Source organism: Notamacropus eugenii, chromosome 7 (genome assembly GCF_028372415.1).
Source record: "Notamacropus eugenii isolate mMacEug1 chromosome 7, mMacEug1.pri_v2, whole genome shotgun sequence".
In the NCBI taxonomy this organism is placed as follows: domain Eukaryota; kingdom Metazoa; phylum Chordata; class Mammalia; order Diprotodontia; family Macropodidae; genus Notamacropus; species Notamacropus eugenii.
The window spans coordinates 1328824-1349321 of NC_092878.1; the positions used below are offsets into that span (position 1 = coordinate 1328824).

The 20498-nt window shown below is 40.0% G+C and overlaps 1 protein-coding gene across 2 annotated transcripts in view; it reads right to left on the reverse strand.

The window, feature by feature from the left end:
• SCG3 (secretogranin III) overlaps positions 1 to 20498 on the reverse strand; it is a 49615-nt gene that overhangs the window by 19396 nt on the left and 9721 nt on the right. For both annotated transcript variants that reach the window (XM_072622685.1, XM_072622686.1), the window contains 5 exons: positions 17591 to 17740; positions 12828 to 13005; positions 10430 to 10546; positions 5933 to 6016; positions 5053 to 5178 (listed from right to left, as the gene is read on the reverse strand). In XM_072622685.1, coding sequence (XP_072478786.1) covers positions 5053 to 5178; positions 5933 to 6016; positions 10430 to 10546; positions 12828 to 13005; positions 17591 to 17740 — 655 coding nt within the window. The remainder of the gene's footprint in view (positions 1 to 5052; positions 5179 to 5932; positions 6017 to 10429; positions 10547 to 12827; positions 13006 to 17590; positions 17741 to 20498) is intronic.

Here is a 20498-nt window from a genome sequence, read left to right on the forward strand (position 1 = left end):
CTTATGATTTCTCTTTGCTGTTTACCTTTTCATGCTGCTCTTGATTCTTGTGTTTGAAGGTCAAATTTTCTTTTCAACTCTGGTCTTTTCATCAAGAATGCTTGAATGTCCTCGATTTCATTGAAAGACCATTTTTTCCCCTGAAGTATTATACTCAGTTTTGCTGGGTAGGTGATTCTTGGTTTTAGTCCTAGTCCCTTTGACTTCTGGAATATCATATTCCAAGCCCTTTGATCCCTTAATGTAGAAGCTGCTAGATCTTGTGTTATCCTGATTGGATTTCCACAACACTTGAATTGTTTCTTTCTAGCTGCTTGCAATATTTTCTCCTTGACCTGGGAACTCTGGAATTTGGCCACAGTGTTCCTAGGAGTTTCTCTTTTTGGATCTCTTTCAGGAGGTGATCTGTGGATTCTTCCAATATTTATTTTGCCCCTTGGTTCTAGAATATCACGGGCAGTTTTCCTTGATAATTTCATGAAAGATGATGTCTAGGCTCTTTGTTTGATCAAGGCTTTCAAGTAGGCCCATAATTTTTAAACTGTCTCTCCTGGATCTATTTTCCAGGTCAGTTGTTTTTCCAATGAGATATTTCACATTATCTTCCATTTTTTCATTCTTTTGGTTTTGTTTTGTGATTTCTTGGTTTCTCATAAAGTCATTAGCCTCCAACTGTTCCATTCTAATTTTGAAAGAACTATTTTCTTCAGTGAGCTTTTGAACCTCCTTTTCCATTTGGCTAATTCTGCTTTTGAAAGCATTCTTCTCCTCATTGGCTTTTTGGACCTCATTTCCCAATTGAGTTAGCCTATTTTTCAAGGTGTTATTTTCTTCAGCATTTTTTTGGGTCTTCTTTAGCAAGATGTTGACCTGCTTTTCATGCTTTTCTTGCATTTCCCTCATTTTTCTTCCCAATTTTTCCTCCACCTCTCTTACTTGATTTTCAAAATCCTTGTTGAGCTCTTCCATGTCCTGAGCCCATGGAATATTTATTTTGGATGTTTGGGATACAGAAGCCTTGACTTTTTTGTCTTTCCCTGATGGTAAACATTGTTTTTCATCATCCAAAAGGATGGGAGGAGATATCTGTTCACCAAGAAAGTAACCTCCTATGGTCTTATTTTTTTTCCCCTTTTTTGGGCATTTTCCCAACCAGTTACTTGACTTTTGGGTCCTTTGTCAAGAGTAGGGAATACTCTGGGAATCTGTAAGATCTCAGTTCCTCCAAAATGGCACAATCAAGCATGTATACTGGTCTGGGATCAGGGAGAGATTTTTGTGCCCAGAATCTTAGAGTTTCCTCTCCACAGCCATCTGGCCTCCAGTTCCACCAAGCCAGCACTGAGGGGCTGGAATTCAGTCTAGTTGTGGAGGCAGGGCCACCATTCAGTGCCAGACAAAGACCAGCTCCCTCAGGGCTTCTACACAGGGTTGAGGTAAGAATCAGGTGCTCAGTTCCCCCAGGGGTTTTATGCTCCAACAATAGATGCAGGCTGCTGTGGGGGCTGAGGTGGGAACTGTTGCCTCCTGCCCTGGCATCTGCAGCCACTGCCTGAGGCCAGAGCTGTGGGAAGGCCCTTCTCCCTTCCCGGCCAGCTGAAAAAACCCCGTCACTGACTTTTGGCCCCTGTGGGTTGAGGGATCTGTGGACCAGCTGCTGCTGTGACTGGAGATTCTACCCCCAGGTGTCGTCCTCCCAGAGTCTGGCACCACATGGCCAAAGCTGAGCTGGGCTCCGCTCTGCATCTGGTGCAACAGACGTTTCCCATGGGCCTCTCAGGTCACCCTGGGCTGGAAATCTCCTTCACTCTGTTGTTCTCCACTTCTGCTGCTCCAAAATTTGTTGAGAGTCCCTCTCTATAGGTATTTTATGGGCTGTGTGGGGAGACCCTGGGTATGTGTGTCTTTCTCCTCTGCCATCTTGGCTCTGCCCCCAATATATATAATTTTTAAAGACAAAAAAAATCTCATTTTACTCCAAAACCCATTTTACCTTCAGTCTCTATGGAATGTTTCACCAGATTTGACAACAATAAAATTGCATGAAAAGAGTTTCACTCTTTTTATCTCCTACTTGTAATAGGACTTCTCATGAAAAGTTAAAAGAAATAAGCTGATCTTCAATACCCGAGTAATCAACTCCTGAGTAAGTAATAATCAATAATATAATTTAAACCTCCCTTTTCAAAAAATAGCTAACTTTTTGCTAAAAATAAATATATTTTCCAAACTGAGGTTGAGGTGAATGAATTGCCCAATATTCTGTCTACTTCACCAACTAATTACCTACTTCTGTGACTATTCTTTGGGACAGCTCCAAGGAAGCGACTCTAAGAAAGATGAAAACTCATAATTTGAAAATGTTGACCATAACATTATTTATGATATATGTGAAAAAAACTGGAAACAAAAGAAGTACCCAATAACTAGAGACTAGTTCATAGAACAGCTAGTTCATATGTTATATGAACATAATGAAATATTCCTGTGCCATGAGGAGTGATCATAGACCACAGAGCCAAAAGGGACCTTAGAGGCCATTGAGTACAATTTCCTAATTTTAAAGGCAACAAAACAGGGGATGAAAGGTTTAAAGGTCACAGAGTTAATAATTACCTGAGGTATGATCTGAGTTCAGGGCAGCTAGGTGGCACAGTGGACAGAACTCTGGGCCTAGAGTCAGGAAGACCTGAATTCAAGACACTTACTAGCTATGTGACCCTAGGCAAGTCCCTTAAACCTGTTCACCTCAGTTTCCTCATTTGTAAAATGAGCTGGAGAAGGAAATGGCAAATCATTTCAGCATCTTTGCCAAAAAATCATCAGTTCCATCATGAAGAGTTAAACACAACTGAAATGACTAAACAACAGCATCCTGAGTCCGAGCCTAACCCTTTATCCACTGTACAAATATGAAGAATTCAGAGAAACAAGAAGATTCAGGTATAAAGATGCAGGTATGTAGAGGGAAGAAAGCAGAACCAAAGTAACAATGTATACAATGACCACCACTGAGGAATAAGAACATTCTGCTCTAGTACAGCCCCAGTGTTTGGACCACAGTGTCAAAACTGAAGGCAGCTCGTTAAGTAGAAATGAGGGTACCGGGGTAACTGCAGTGGACTGGTAAGGGAGAGGGGATGATCATAGCACCATTCCTTTGTAGATTGGATTCAGAAGTCATAGGAGTGGAGGAGGATCAGGAATCAGAACTGGGATGCCAGGTTTGGTTTTTTGGGTTTTTTTTAAGAAGGCAGGGTTTAGAGGACAGAAAAAGACTGAGTCAGCTACTTAATTTGTGAGAGGAGGGAAAGTGAGCTAGAACCCATACCTGACTGCAATAAGGATCTGGGACAGGTTCTTTAAACAAGGAGAGGTTATTCCTCCTTGGGTTTAGAGAGTCTGGGAGGGAGGATCTGAAAGTGGCAGGAGCAAAGATCGTGTTAACCCTTCTTCCTGACCCTCTGAGCTACAGGATGTGAGAGAAATCAGTCCTAGAGATGGTGCCAAGAGATGTGTCTCCATGAGGAAGCTGGGTTTTGATGAGCAGCAGAAAATGAAAGGAATGTGAGAGCAACAGATCTAGAATCAAGGGGAGTATTTAAAAAACCTTTTTTAAACCCTAGAGGAGGGTTCCAGATGTTACAGTGGACAGAGCAGAAAGCTTAGATAGAGCCTGGGTAAGGCTGGGGCTGACTTGGTTGGAGACTACAGCAGGAAGAGAGAGGCAGTAAGGGAAAAGGGTTTCAAAGTGGGGCAGGATGGGGTGGGGCCACGGAAGAGACAGTCCAATCACAAATGCAGTTGTGATCGTTCCCATCCCCCTCTACTTCAGCCTTCCCTGCTAGTGTCTGCCTCTCCTCTCCCAACACCAGGGCTGCTTTAGCTCTTGCCACGGAGCAAGGTGGGACTAGGAGGGGAGGACCTTATTTTTTCCCCTTCTACTACCAATTTCTGTGGCTAGCAACCCATTTCCCTCATCCTCCCCAAAGATGGCCTTCTGTCTCAGTCCCTAGAGGGCTACGGAAGATTAAGACCCTCAGCTGCAATCTTTACACAGTGGTAAGGATGAAATAGCTGTGTCCCCTCTCTCCTCTCTGCCCTCGAGCCCGGATGTATTTGTCTGGGTGTTTGTCGGGAAGTGTTATTGCGCCAAAACAAAATGGATAAAATAAATTTGTAGAAATGTTGTCACTGATTTAAATATATGCATATATTTGTTTATACATATATACAGAACACACATGTACATGTACATGATACATATATGTATACATGCAACACAAAACATTCATGTGCATATGTGTGCGTGTATGTGTCTGTGTGCATGCCTACATACCTATGTGTGCACAGATGCGCACACATACAAATATACAAATATATGCATATATGTGTGTACACATATGCCATAACATCCATAACAACATGTATATATGTAAAAATACATACATATACATATGTGTGTATGTCATAACATCCATAGATTTCAAGGATAGTTTCTTTCACTTGATTTTTCTCAGAAATTTGTCTGGGTTTTTATTAAAACCACATTTATTACTAAGTATAAGTTGTAGACTACGTATGCTACAGTAACCTAACCAACTGTGGCATAATGAAACTAACCATGGATTTAGCGTTAGAACGGTGTTTACATTTCTGTGCCCCTAGCTGTGTGATTTTGGGGGCAAGTCCCACAACGTCCCTAAGTCTCATTCTCCTCATCTGTGAAATGGGTATAATTATGTTTGCATTATCTTCCTCGTAAGCTTGTTGTGAGGAAACTATTTTGTAAATCTTAAGACACCACATACATTTAGGTCATGATGATGACTTGAAAGTTGGGCAATGGGTCCCCAGATTGGAGTATGGGAGTGGGCTAGGAGGAACGCGAGCAGTATAGCGTAGTCAATAGCCACTAATGGAAATACAATTTTAAAAGCATGTCTACTCACAGGTGACCTTTGTAGACAAGTTTTGGCAATGTACGAACTGTCAAACCTTTCTCTGGTGCGGGTAAGTAGATACCTGAGTCTCATCATAAGCCAAGGTTACCTTTTGGTTCCTCCTGGTTTTTGTCTGAGTTCAACCCATCTTTTGTGGAATCTTTGTGTGTTCCATATTCCTTTTCCATTTTAGCTGCTTCCTCCTTTGTGCTGTCTGCTTCCTCATGACTCTTATCTGAAGAACCGGAAACAAATATATACTGTTATATCGATAATTCAAGACCAGTTATTAACTACTTAAATGGTAGCTGTCTGTTATTACATGGGATAGGATGAAGGGGAAACCTGGCAATTTTTCTATTCAGTTTAATTAATATAGGCAACACAGACTGAGCAAATCAGGCCCATGGTAAATTTGGGGGGACTAAAACTGTCCGGTTTGGATGTTTTTAAAGACTTGAAAAAACATTATTCTCTACTGTATAGACACAGCCATTCATTCCAAACTGAACAATCCTAGAGAATCAAACTTTCAAGTTCTTGAACTTTTGGCAGGTCTTTATTTCTTTGAGACTGTCTCTGTTCCTTAATTCTTTCTACACAAGGAATTGAAGGGGGAAAAGTGACAGACTAAAAGGGATCGTTCATTGATGTTCAACATCAGTTAAACCTACTGAAAACAGATAAAAATACAAGCATATTTTTTCTAGGAGGCTGAAAAAATTCACAACCACTACGAACACCACTTGGGAATAGGCCATACGGTGATAATTATGCAATAAATGCTATAATAATGGTATCAGAGAATCTTGGAATTGCAAGGGATTTTAGAGGTCACCTAGAGGCAGGCATTCCCTGGAAGTCAATTTAAATCCATCTCTCTTACCCCAAGTCTTTCAAAATTACATTCTAGTGGCTACTCATTATTAAACTAATCCAAAGGATATTTGTCATTTTTAAAGCCGTGAAGGAAATAATAAAAAACATACCTGGAATTAATCTGTTTTTATTGTCAGTGGAACTTTTTTCAAGCTTATTCTTGGTCTGTAGAGCTATTGTTGCATCCAAGTTTTCTGGGGGAAAAAAGTCCCATTTAAAAATTCCAAGTTTTGATTTGAAAAAGTTTGAAAGAGCTTTCAAAAAGCAAGCAAACAATTTAACCTAATAAAACTGGAGAGGGAAGAAGTTGAATCTGAACTAGATTGTATTTCATAGCATTATATAATTTGAGAGTTGAAAAGAATTTTAGACATCTTCCAGTCCAACTTCCCACCCAATTCTTTTCAGGTGTTCTGATAATATCCCAGAAGATGCTTATCCAATGCCCCCTGTGCAGTGCAAATGGCAGGACACCATGTCTTCTTCCTCTTTTGCATCTCTCCTATTCTTTAGCACCATGATGGGCACATCATCAGAGTATAATGCCTCATAGAAATGCTTGTTTGTACTGAAAACTGTTATTGCTCACCAAGGCATGAGCACAGACCCACAGAAGAACAGATTCAATTATGTCACTCATGCCTTTTTCTTCTTTGTCCAAATAACTCACCCATTGCCTCATTCCATTAAGGATCTGGTCATCCGATTGGTCCTTTGTGGTCCTGGAGCATCTGATCTGTTAATGTGGTCATCTATCTAATATCTATGTTCATTGCTATGCAAACTGTCCACTATGTCTTCCCATAACAGATTATATCACCCTCCCTGGGGTAAGGCTGGCATAACCTGTGATAAAGCAGGGAGGGGAAGTGGCAATCCCTGCTTTGGGCAAGGAGTTGAACATGGAAGGAGAACAGTTGGAAACCAGAAAGAAGGGTTGGGTTCATACCAGGTTTCTGCAGAATGAAGAGTTATGGGAAGAGAGACTGATTACTGGGCAGAGTTTTAAAGCAGGAGGCAGTGAGATGGTCTGTTTGTGTTTAGTAAGTCAGAATTCATGGGCTGCTAAGAAGATAACCATTTGCCTGACTCAACACAGTTCACTAAAGCTTTGGTCTTTTTAATGCTGCTGCTGGGATTTTCTGTTTCTGGAATATGCCGATGACGTGGTACACTTGTGGGTAGGATCCACTAAGCCTTCTTAGGATTCAGTCAGGTCTGCTGGGCCACAGGCATGGATGCCATCTTCCCCCACCTTCATTCAGACTGTGACTTGATGATATGGCAAGATCTCTCCTAGCTTGGGGCCATGTACATACCCTATCAGCCCATATTAGGATGATCTACTTATAATAGCAGCTAACACTTATAGTGCTTACTATGTGCCAGACAGACACTGTGCAAAGCACTTCATGATTATTATCTCATTTTATCCTCATCACAACCATGAGAGGTAGGGGCTATTATTATTCCCATTTTATAGATGAGGAAACTGAGGCAAATGGAAGTTGTGACTTGCCCAGAGTCACACAGCTAGTAAGTGTTTGAGGTCAAATTTGAACTCTGGTCTTCCTAACTGCAAACCCAAATCTCTATCCATTATGTCATCTAACCACTCTCAGTTCTTGAAACTGTGAATTCCACATCTCAAAGATATCCTGGACAACATATTTTTCCAGTTCAGCCACAATGAAGAGTAGTTGGACAACTTGGGGGTGGGGTGTAAGAGTTAAACTGAACCAGGTACAGCAAAGGAGGATAGAACATAGAGTGAGGGAGCTGGTTTCAACTGGGAGAGAAGGAGGAAAGGAAAAAGCATTTATATAGCACCTACTCTGTGCCAGGCACTACACTAAGCACTTTTTATAAACATCTCCTTCGATCTTCATAACAACTCTGCAATATTGGTGCTGTTATTATCCCAAGTTAAGTGACTTGGCTAGGGTCACACAGCTAGGAAGTGTATGAATCTGGATTTGGACTCAAATCTTCCTGACTCCAGGCCCAGTATACTCTCCACTGTACTACCAGCTGTTTTTAGTGATAGGTCACTGGCTTACTACCTGAAGAATGGAGAAGGGACTAAATGCCCTTTCTACCAAGAATTTTACTAGTTGAGACGGTGAAGGAGGATAGGCCCAGTGCCCTATGCTCAAGAGTTCTTTTGGGGTGCAGTGATTTGCACTTCACGTGGCACCATTTGTATGCCACTTTGGCCATGTAGAGGTACACTGTAGGGCAGTGTGCGTGTACTACAACTTTCCTAATTAGTCACTGAATATGGTATCTGAAGGGAATTTAGGAGGGCAGGAAAAATGGAATAAAAATTAGAACTGGTGTACACTCACAAGTTGTTGTGGCCAGACTGAGTTAATATGATGGAATTCCACATTAGAGAGTAGGATGACTCTGTCATCTTAATGTGGGGGAAGCCAGGTGGTATAGTGGTTAGAGTCCCAGGCTGGAAGTCACAATAGACCTAAGTTCTAATTTGGCCTTTGACACTAGCTATGTGACCCAGGGCAAGTCATTTCATCTCCATTTGCTTCAGTTTCCTCATCTGAAAAAAGGGGATGATAAGAGCACCTAACTCTTATTAGAGTTGTTGTGAGCATCAAGTGAGATAATAATTGCAAAGCTCTTAGCCCAGTGCTTGGCACATAGTAACAAAAAAGGTAGGCTATGATGATGATGATGGTACTGATGTCCGAAAATATAGCACTGAAGGCATGATTCCAAGGGATGGTTCTGCCAGTCCATCAGACTGGGGAGTGATATCTGGGGGAAAGGCGAAGCTTTACTCAAAGGGTCATCATAAGGTCATAGAGTTAGGGTTAGAAAAAATCTCCAAGACCATCTACTCTAACCTCCTCATTTGACATCTGAGGAAACTGAGGTTAATGGATGACAAGGTCACACAGTTAGCAAGCATGAAAATCAAGATTTGAAACCCAGGTCTTCTGACTCCACTCAATGGCTCCATGAAGAAATTTTCTAGGACATGAGATTAACTGGGACTCTTGTTTAGAGATGATATGAAATGGCAGTCTATGAAGCTAGAAAACTTCCTTTTAGGAACAAAGCAGTGACCTTAGCTGTGGTGAGAAGTCTGGCACAGGGAAGCATCTTAGTCAAGATGGCATCTACCAGGACCAGCTTTGTGGCATAGTGGATAGAACACCAATCCTGGGGTCAGGAAGACCCATCCAAATCTGACCTCGGACACTTACTAGTTGTGTGACCCTGGGCAAGTCACTTAACCCCAATTGCCTCCCTCCCCAAAAGTCATCTACCACTGTGATAGCACCATAAGCACCACAAGCCTGTATAGAAATCTAACATTACTATCATGGGTGGAGGGGAGCTGGCACAGGTCTCAATAAACATGATGGACATAACATTGAATGCCTGGCTTTGGCACAGACTTCATGTAACTGTACCTAATTCCCAGTGCTATGGTATACTTATAGCAACCAGAAGCCACAAATGACAGTATGGACCCCTGAATGGAAGAGGCTTCTGTGGCCCATGCCAGATCCTTGTGGCAGAGGAAAAGCATTGATCTCCCAGAATCTCAGGAGATAAATACAGGAGTGAAGGGAGGGTGCAGAAGCCCTTCTGATCTTTGGGTGCCAACATTATGACTGCTTGGAGGGTAAGAAATGGGGCCTGATTGTATATAGATCTTCTGTTGCTTTTGCTGGCAGATTAATTCTGATAGCTCCAGTTCACAGAATTACAGAATCTTAACATTGAAATGGACCGAAGAGATGTCATCTGATCTAATTCAGGTATACCTGAGCAGGAATCCTTTCTACAATATCCCTGAAAAGATACTATGTAGCCTTTGCTTGAAGACCGCCGGCGATAAAGAAGTCATTGCTTCTTGAGGCATCGTCTTCTATGTTTGGACAGATCCAACTCTTAGGAAGTTCTTCCTTATAGTGAGTGAGCTGAAATCTGTCTCCCTGCAATGTGTCTCGTTCTCCCCTTCTCGCCAGGGCTAGAAAGAACAGGTCTAATCCCTTTTTCATATGACAGATTTTCAAACCTTGAAAACAGCAATTTTGTTTCTTCCCAAACCTTCTTGTCTTCAGGCTTGATGATACAGTATCCCAGGGTCAATCAAATAAGCATTGTAGACATTCTTTCATAGAAAATATATAGGTTAAATGAGTAACCCAGAAACATATAGTTAATAAGCTTCTGAGCCAGGAGAAGGAAGCATGGGTGTAGTTGTACCTGGAAAGGGAGTAGATCATTCTTCCCAATCTACCTGCTGGACCACAGCCTGACTTCTAAGCCATCTTCCAGTCTGCCTGCCCACCACCACCCCTGGATGGGGCATGGGCTGGAGGAGAACCAGGAAGTATAGGCCCAAAAGTCTCTGGCCTGCAGAAAGGAAAAAGTGTTGGCCCGTCCCAACTTTGCCCCCTGCCAGACAGTTGTGCTGAGGATAAAGTCCCATCTATTTGTCCTAGTTATGGCTTTAACAGTATTCTGGGCAAAACTGGATTAGCTACAGATCTACCTAACTCTATGCAATGTTTCGTACACATTCAGCTTTATAGATTCACGTTTAGTCTTACAACAAATAGCATTCTTACCAAGGTATGAAACACCTTCTTCTGGAGAAATTGTACCGTACTTAACCATCATCTTCACAAAGTCAATCAGCGTCTTCATTATAGTAATCAGTGTTTCTTTCTCTTTTGCCTCTTTCTCTACAGGAAAAGGACATAAATCATTGTACAAACAATTGAAATGTACCTTCATCTGGGACGACCGTTGAAAACTCTCTCATTCATTCACTTATTCATTTAACACATCTTTTTTTTTTTAATTTTTTAATGTTTAACAATCACTGCCATACAATTGAGATTTTATCCCCCCCCCTGCACCTACCCCCCACTACCCCCCTCCCTCCCCACAACTGCATACAATTCTGTATAGATTCTACATATACTTTCCTATTGAGTATATTTTCACTATAGTCATGCTATGTAGTCAGACTAAAATAAATGAAAGAAATCGTATAATAAATCAGAACATGATACACAAACACATACACATATACAAACATGATCTGCTACATTTTGTGAGTGACTTCCATATTTCTTTCTCTGAAGCACATCTTTATTATATGCCTACTAAGTCTAATGCTCTATGATTAGTGCTGGAGAAAATACAAAAATATGCTATATTGGTCATAGTCTGCCTCTTCCTCTGTCCCAGCTGGATTATATAAAACTTGAATGTGCCCTATATTGTTATTTTTCATGGTAGACTATTTTCCATTCAAAGAGATCTCATTCTAAGGGTGGGATGATAGACTGTATTTGGACCAAAATAGTAAATAAGACATAAGATCAAATAATTTATGTCTACAAAGAACCTTAGCTCATCTAGTCCAAATTTCCAGTCTTCCAGATGAGATCAAAAAGGTTAATTGATTTACCCAATGTTATACATGTGCAGGTAATAAGTAGAAGAGCTAGAATTAGAACCCATTGATTCACTTTAATTCAACAAATATTTAATTAATTAGTTAATAGTTAATGTTGCCAATTGTGTATAATATATTATGTCAGAAGGTGTGAGTTAAAATAAAAGAAATAGTCCCAGATCTCTAGAAGCTTACATTCCAATATAATGTGCCTAAAATCTAGTAGAGGGAGCCAAAACATGTGTATAGATAAATATAATAGAAATTACAGCACAATGTGTATAAGGTGTGTGATGTGCTATGTGGTACAGTATTCTGAAGAAATATTTTATACTATGTTATGTGAATAAAAATTATTCATTCATGGTAAGAAGCAGGAAAGGAAGAATCATTTATGCAGTGTCTTTGGAGTCAGACTCTGTGCTAAGTGTTTTACAGATATTATCTCATTTGAAGATAAGATAAGGAAGTCAGTGAACTACTGAGTTTTATTATTTACCTCTGAATCAAATCAAGTGTTGAAAATAGATTAAATTTAAAAAATTTTTTAAAATATATAGAAAAAGGTGAATAAAGAGGGAAGGTAAGGGCAAGGTACAGCAGGGGAGCAAGGTAAAGGGCCGTCAGGGACAGACTTCAGCTGCCTCATCATTCTGTCTCTAGCTACATCTGCATTGTCACATTTCATATCACTGAAACAAGTCTTGGAGGCTGAAGGAGTGACCTTCACTGGCAAGTAGTGACTCACCAGGTAAACAGGGACAGGATTCTCAGCTGGGAATGAGCTTCCTAATGGTACACAATGACTCAGAAATGGATCAATAAGGTGACCAAGTCCTGGAGACTGCAGCAAGCCTGCCTCAGTCTGCACGGTATCACCTACACCCCAACCTGGAGGTGGAGGAAAAGGGGTATTCTCCAGAAGTGAAGTTACGTGCACATGTTCAGAATGAGTCGTTACCGCATCCCCTGGGTGTGTTCACCTGTTGGTTAATTTCCTTCTCCAGCTCATTTTATAGATGAGAAAACTGAGGCAAACAGGATTAAGTGACTTGCCCAGGGTCACTCAGGAGGTATCTGAGGCTAGATTTGCCAGCTGCCCTAGGACATAGGAGACCCATGATAAATGTTTGTTGATAATCACCAGATGCTGAGTCACCCAGGAGAAAATTAATCATCTTCTACATGAAGTCTTTCTTGATGCCCTAGAGCTAATGCCCTCTCTCTGAAAAATGTACCTTTCACTTATTTTTCATTTGCTTTGCATCTGTTTATTGAGGTACATTTTCTCACCCCATAGACTAAAAGGTTCACAAGGTCAAGGACTGTTTCATTTTTGTCTCTATATCACCAGCACCCAGCCCAGTGCCTGACACCTCATAGGAGCTAAATAAATGCTTATTGGCCCATTCCTATGGCACGACAGACTAAATATCGGCAAATCTCGTGCTCTCTCTGAGCCCTCGGTGTAACAGCTACTTGATAGGAAGTGTCTGCAAAAAGTTGGAAGCCAAACAGAAGGTTTTTCATCAAATATGGTAATATAGCAGAATATTTACCCGAGTCAATGCTTTTCAGTAGTGCATAGAAGTTTGGGAAATACTGGAGGTCAGCCAAATTGTCTTCAGTATGAAGTTTGTTTCTTCTTTCCAAGGTGTTACGTGTGGTCCAGGTCTTAGGCACTGTATCATCACTTTCTCCATTAGGAAGACCATCTTGAATGACTGGTTTTAGAGTCTCCGGTGGCAACGGGAAATTTCATTGCAAAACAAAACCAAACCAAACCTCAGATACATTTTGTTAGAATGAGTGCAAGTGCAGCTTGATTCCCCTTTTCACTGGGGTCTCCAGTGTGGAGGGGAAAGTCTCTTCATTTTCACCATAACTATAGTAACAAAAATAATCATTAATATTTTATGTGGTGCTTCAAGGTTTGTGAAGCTCTTTACATGTTAACTCATGTAATCTTCCCACCAGCCCTGTGAGGGAGTTGCTATTATTATCTCTGCTTTACAAATGAGGACATGAGGACATAGGGAGGCCAAGCGACTGGGACAGATTTACACAGCTAGTAAGTGTAGATGAGGCAGGACTGAAATGCAGGCCTAACTGACTCCGTGTTCCATGCTTTATCCACTGTCCCACAATGCTTTGGCTCAGACAAGTTCTGCCTATCTAACAGAATAGAGAGAACAGACAGAATAAAACAATACATAAGGTACATAAATCACAAGCAAAGCTTTTTTTTTTTAAAGGAAATGATCATCAATAAAACAAACAAAAATACAAAGAAGAGAAAAGTTTAGAAAGGGAGAAAAATGCAATTTAGTTATTACCTTGTTAAAATTAATATACACATACGGGAGGGAGAGAACTGAGTCTGAGATTTTATCCATGTACAGTCTTGGAGACAGGAATGCCCAAGTTCAGATTTGTCCTCAAACACTAGCTGTGTGAACCCAGGCAAGTCACTTAACCCTGTTTGCCTCAGTATCCTCATTTGTAAAATGAACTGTAGAAGGAAATGGCAAACTACTCCAGCATCTCTGCCAAGCAAAGCTCAAACGGGGTCATAAAGAGACTGAAATGATGGAATTACAACAACAGGAAATTCCCACTGAAATAGATTGGCATCTGCATTGCAATTGAAAGTACCAGAGAGTGACCTGGGAGCCCTGAGATGGAAGTGATTTGCCCAGGCCTCACATGACCAGTATGTGACAGAGGTAGATCTTAAACTGACTCAGAGGCCAGTTTTCTAGATACTCCACCAGAGGGGTCTATAATATTAGGTCCAAAACATTCTGGAGTGCGTCCAGAACCAGATTAAAATGTAATTGGGAAATATTTAACAAAATGAATAAAAATATGATAAAGTATAGATATGTGAATTTGTGGTTTTCTCAGTCACTATGGCAGTATGCACTCTGCCTTTCTTGGAAATGGTTTTCAGGTGCCATTTGAAAGATAGGGGGAAGGTGGCAAGGACAGCGAAAAAGAAGGGACAATTTAGGCCAATGGCACAGTTTTGGGGGATGATCAGAGGCAGTTGAAGGATGAACAGAGGAAGGGGATTTTCAGTAAATATGCTTGCCATGATCATGAGAGGCAAACTAGAATATTGGAGGATTTCTTGGAAGTGAGACAATCAAGGGATACTGGTAAAGGACCATAAAAGAAGAGGAGAGGAGTTTGGAGCTGATTCCAATAGGAAATAACAGCAGAAAATGGTGCTGATACCTAAACCAGGAAGGGCCAAAACAAAGAAAAAAAATTATGGACCAATTTCCTTAATGAAAATTGATACAAAAATTTTAAATAAAATACTAGCAAAGAGATAATAGCAATATATCACAAAGATCATACACTATGACCAGATAGGATTTATGCCAGGAATGCAGGGCTGGTTCAGTATTAGGAGAGCTATCAGCAATGTTGACCATATCAATACAACAAGACCAATAGAAATCATATGATTATCTCAAAATATGCAGAAAAAGCCTTAGAAAAAATATAGCAACCATTCCTATTAGAAATACTAGAGAGTATAAGAATAAATGGAGTTTTCCCTAAAATGATAAGTAATATTTCTCTAAAACCATCAGCAAGCATTATCTGTAATGGGGATAAGCTAGAAGCCTTCCCGGTACAATCAAGAGTGAAGCAAAGATGCTCATTATCACATCTACTATTTAATGTTGTATTAGAAATGTTAGTTAAAGCAATAAGAGAAGAAAAAGAAATTAAAGGAATTAGCATAGGGAATAAGGAAGCAAAACTATCACCCTTTATAGATGATATGATGTTACTTAGAAAACCCTAGAGAATCAACTGAAAAAAACTACTTGAAATTATTAACAAGTTTAGCAAACTTGCAAGGTAAAAATAAACCCAGCATTTCTATATGTTACAAACAAAATCCAGCAGCAACAGATTCTATTTAGAATAATTGTAGACAATATAAAATACTTGGGAGTCTACTTGCCAAGAGAAACCAAGGAACTATATGAACACAACTATAAAACACTTTTTCACACAACTAAAGTCCGATCTAAACAACTGGAAAAAAATTAATTGCTCATGGGTAGGCTGAGCCAATATAATTAAATGACAATTCTACCTAAATTGATCTATTTATTCCATGTCATGCCAATCAAACTATCAAAAATTATTTCATAGAACTAGAAAAAAATAATAACAAAATTCATCTGGAAGAACAAAAGTGCAAGGATATCAAGGGAATCAAAGAAGAAATGCAAAAGCAGGTGGTCTGGCCATACTAGATCTCAAACTGTATTATAAAGCTGTAATTATCAAAACAATTTAGTTCTGACTGAGAAATAGAGTGGTGGATCATTGGAACAGATTAGGGACAAACCACATTATAGTAAATTGCCATAGTAATCTAGTCTATGATAAACCCAAAGATCCAAGCTTTTGGAACAATTATTTGGAATATTTTGGAATAATTTTGGGACATTATTTGACAAAAACTGTTGGCAAAACTAGAAAACAGTATGGCAGAAACAAGTATAGATCAAAATCTTACATGATAAACCAAAATAAGGTCAAAATGAGTATATGATTTACACCTAAAGAGTGATACCATAAGCAAATTAAGAGAGCATGGAATTGCTTATCTGTCAGATTTATGGACAAGGGAAGAATTTAGAACCAAAGACAATATAAAGAGCATTACAAAATGTAAAATGTATAATTTTGGTTATATAAAATTAAAGTTTTTGCACAAATGAAACAAATGCAATGAAAAGTATAAGGAAAGCAGAAAACTGGGAGAAATTTGTTTTGCAACAAGTATCTCTGATAAAGACCTCATTTCTCAAATACATAGAGAACTAAGTCAAATTTATAGAAATAAGAGCCATCCCTCAATTGATAAGAGGTCAAAGGATATGAACAGGCAGTTTTCAGGCAAAGAATTCAAAGCTGTTTATAGTCATAAAAAGATGGTCTAAATCACTATTGATTAGAGAAATGCAAATTAAAAGAACTCTGAGGTACTGACTCACACCTATCAGGTTGACTAATATGACAAAAAAAAGGAAAATGTTGGGTGTTGGAGGGGATGTGGGAAAACTGGGACACTAATGTACTGCTGGTGGAGTTGTGAACTGATCCAACCATACTGGAGAGCAATTTGGAACTATGTCCAATGGGCTATAAAACTGTGTATACCCTTTGATCCAGAAATATTACTGCCGGAACTATATCCCAAAGACATTCAAAAAAAAGGGAAAAGGACCTATTTATATAAAAATATTTGTAGCAGATCTTTTTAATGGTCACTAAGAACTGGAAATTAAAGGGATGCCCATCAACTGGGAAGTGGCTAACAAGCTGTGGTATATGATTGTAATGGAATATTATTGTGCTATAAGAAATGACAAGGAGGATTTCAGAAAAACCTGGTAAGGCTTACATGAACTGATTCATAAGGAAGTGAGCAGAACTAAGAGAACATTGTACACGGTAACGTCAATATTGTCTGATGAAGAAGTGTGAATGACTTCGCTATTCTAGCAATGCAATGATCCAAGACAATCCCAAAGGACTAATGATGAAGCGTACTTTCCGCTTCCAGAGAAGGAACTGATACTGATTGAATACAGATTGAAACCGGCTATTTTCAGTTTCTTTCTTCCATTTTTTTCTTCCATTTGAGTCTTTTTGTATAAAATGACTAATATGGAAATGTTTTATATAATCTCACATGTATAACTTCTCTCTAATTGCTTTCCATCTCAGGAAAGGGTGAGGGAAGGGAGGGAGAGACAGAATCTGGAACTCAAAACTTTACATAAAAATGTTTTAAAAAGCAAAGGAGAGGGGCGTGGTGCTGACCAAAATGTGCTGAGAAGACAACTTGACTACCATCTGTAGGAGGTTCTAAATGCTGGGAGTCTGGTAAGAAGACGGAATGGTCCTGTAAGAGATGGCATGGGTCCAGAGAGAAAGGGGCGGGCACGGGAAGTGTGCGAAGATCAGGCCACACATAAAAGAGAGATAAATTGAAGATTCATTGTGTTTTTGTGCTTGCGATATGTTTACTGTGAGAAGGTGGACAAATCAGTCGGTCAACAAGTCAACAAGCATTTATTAAATACCTTATGCACACCAAGCATTGTGTTAAGTATTGGACATAGTAATAAAATAGTAATAATACTTCCTGAGAGGGGAAATCACTGTAACGTGTCTGTCACTCTTTCCTTAGATAGCTTTTAATTATTCTCTAAAGCAAAAACTCTATTTAAATCTTTAAAGTCCATGCTGTTTCACTATGTATCCTGCTAAAAATACTCACCGTTTCCTCTGGGAGGTTTTCAGCATAGTTCTCTGTCCTGCTGGAAGGATAATCAGGTTCCTCCTCATTATTTCTGGCTTCCTTAGAGATTAACTTCTGTAAGACCTCGGCCACTTCGTCTTCCAGTGTGTATGCTTGACTTTCTGTAATCTGTTTCCAAGGGGTTAAAAAGTTAAAAAAAAAATGGCTTTCTGAATAAAGTTTGGTCAGGTCTCTTAGCCATACCAAAAATGGATACAGCTTCAAGGTCTTTTACTCTTGAGTCTATTAAGGGAAGAAGCTGCTTGTGAATTTATACAAGACTAAAATAATCCCAGAGACATATGCTTGCTTTCCTATGTATCTAAATTTTCTCTTAGCACCAATTGCAGTATCTTAAAGAGGAATTCTCGCTTCTGAAGCAAATATATTTGAATGGGAAAAGTGGGAATTATAATTCTCAACTTTTTCTGGAGCTATCATATTATGCCCTCCCCATTTAGAACTGGGAGGGACCTTGGAGACCATTAAATCCAACCTTCTTATTTTACAGACACAGAAATTAGGGCAGACAGAAGTCAAAGCGACTTGCCCAGAGCTCCACAGCTAATAAATGTCTGAGGAAGGATTTGAATTCAAATCTTCCTAATTTTAAGTTCGGTACTCTATCCACTAAGCCATCTAGCCACCTCTGTCTTTGGAATAAATGTTCTCAGAAGCCTCTTCTCTGCAAGGATACATATGTGTAGAAGAGCTCTTTTCATTCCTAGGAGCATCCTGGGCCCTGTCCCCAGAAGACCTGGGCTCTGAAAATCTCCCTTCTCCAAGGATGAATCAGCTTAGGGAACCACTTCCTGATCTGGAAGTCTAGAGCCTAGATTGTTCCTCTTCCTGAGTGAAATGTTCTGTAAAGCCATTAAAGCATCTTCTGTCCCATGGGGGAATGAGTTATAGCACTGTACGTCCCTTTCCCAGAAAAGTGTGGACCCAGAAGGCTCCCTCTTTAAGGACAGAAAGTGATCAAAAAGGCTATGCCCTCACCTGCCCCTCTGCCTGGGACTATACCTGGCCTGGAGGAGCACATCTTTCTGGAAGAGCCTCTCCTCCATCTGCTTCTTATTATGAGACTGACCTGCCAGGAATCTGTAGTCGTTCTCTTTTCCTTGACACTTCCAGTTCTACCATGGAAAGGAAGCGCCATGTTGCCACCTAAGCAAAGGCCCTGGTTGTTTTATCTTAATTATGATTGTGTGCTATGGAGCCAAAAAGGAAGAATGAAGCTATTTATCTTAATTTTTCTCTTTTCAACTAGAGGTAATCCTGAGTGTAGAAGGGAAAAATCCTCCCACTAATCTACTCCCACACACTCCCCAGTCACTAACTATTCTCACCCTCATTGTGCAGCAGCTGGTAAAATAATCCTGTTATAATCACCGCCCTGACATCACATGTACTGCATCAGAGTATGTGGTTAGCCACTGTGAAAGCAGCACAATCATCACTCATAGGCAACCACTGACTTAGAATCCCATCTCATGCCTTTTGGAGACTCCACAGCAGAGGGAATAGGTGGATAGAATGAGACCAGACAATATCAGGCTACCTATGCATAGATAAAGGGAACATCCTCCCAACCTGCATAACTGCACATTAGACACCCCAGCACCTTATTACACCATATTACATCATCATAATAACACATTACCATTATCATTATCTTATTATTATTTAGGGAAAGGATCATAAATTTAGTGATGAGAAGGGTCTTAGAAGTGATTTAGTGCAGCACCATAATTTTATGGATGAGTAAACTTGAGTCTAGAGAGGTTAATCATAAACTTGGGTAGGAGGCAGTATGGCGCCATGCAAAGATCAATGGACTGGGAATCAAAAGACATGAATTCAAATCCTACTTTGGCTGCGTACTCAAGTCACTTAACCTCTCTGGGGCTTCACTCTCCTCATTTGTAAAATGAGAGAGGGTTGGAGATCTGTTTGGGCCCTTCTATTTCCAAATCCATGAGTCTAATAAGGAAATGGCGAATCAAGATTGCAGCAAATAGTAAGCTTGATCCCCCCAAATCCTGGAGGGATTTATGGATTTATGAAGAAAGGAAGGAAGCTCACTTCCTGAAACAGAGTAGAATTACCCTGCTTGCAAACCGCCACCTGCACGTTTTCCAAATCTCTTTGGGCAAGGGGCCCAGGACAGAGAGGGGGCAAAGCCAGAGGGAACTCTGCTCAAGAAATTACATCTGAATACATCTGACTTCATATGTTCTTACCCTTTCCCCTCTGAGCTGGTTTTTCTGCACACTGATTTTTAGGGGCTACAACAGCTTTTGTTTTGTAGCAATGTTACTAGGATATGGCATAAACCTGAATGCATCAGGAAGCAGGGAAAGAGCCTTTTATCCTCTCAGTTGTTCCAGGGACTATGACTACCCTGTGGGAGCCATAAAAGAAGAATTACAGCCAAAACTATTAGGACAAATTGTAAAAATATTCCATGAAGTAGATTAAATAACATGGTCACCAACGTAAGTCAAGGGTTTTTTATAGTAGCTTCTCCTCTTCCCTTTTTGTGTGAAAAGGAGAGATCAGATCTCCCATATCTCACATCTTATTCTCCTTTCCAATCAGCTCTTCCAGAGGACTAAGGAGAAAAAAAATTCTAGAAATTAATCATTTCTTTTAGGTCATACGACCGGTGTAAATGTCATCCTCAAGAAGTTTTTCTTCTCTCAGGAGTTGTCCCAAAGTGTAAGAAAAGATCTTTGTGCAGAAAGATCCCTATCAACTATCCCATAGGTAGACACATCCTTTCAAGACAACATGAGGGGAAGAAGCTGGGTTATAATGGCCTGTATAGCAATTTACATCAATCATCTCATCTGTTCTTCACAATCATTCAACAGTATAGAATGTT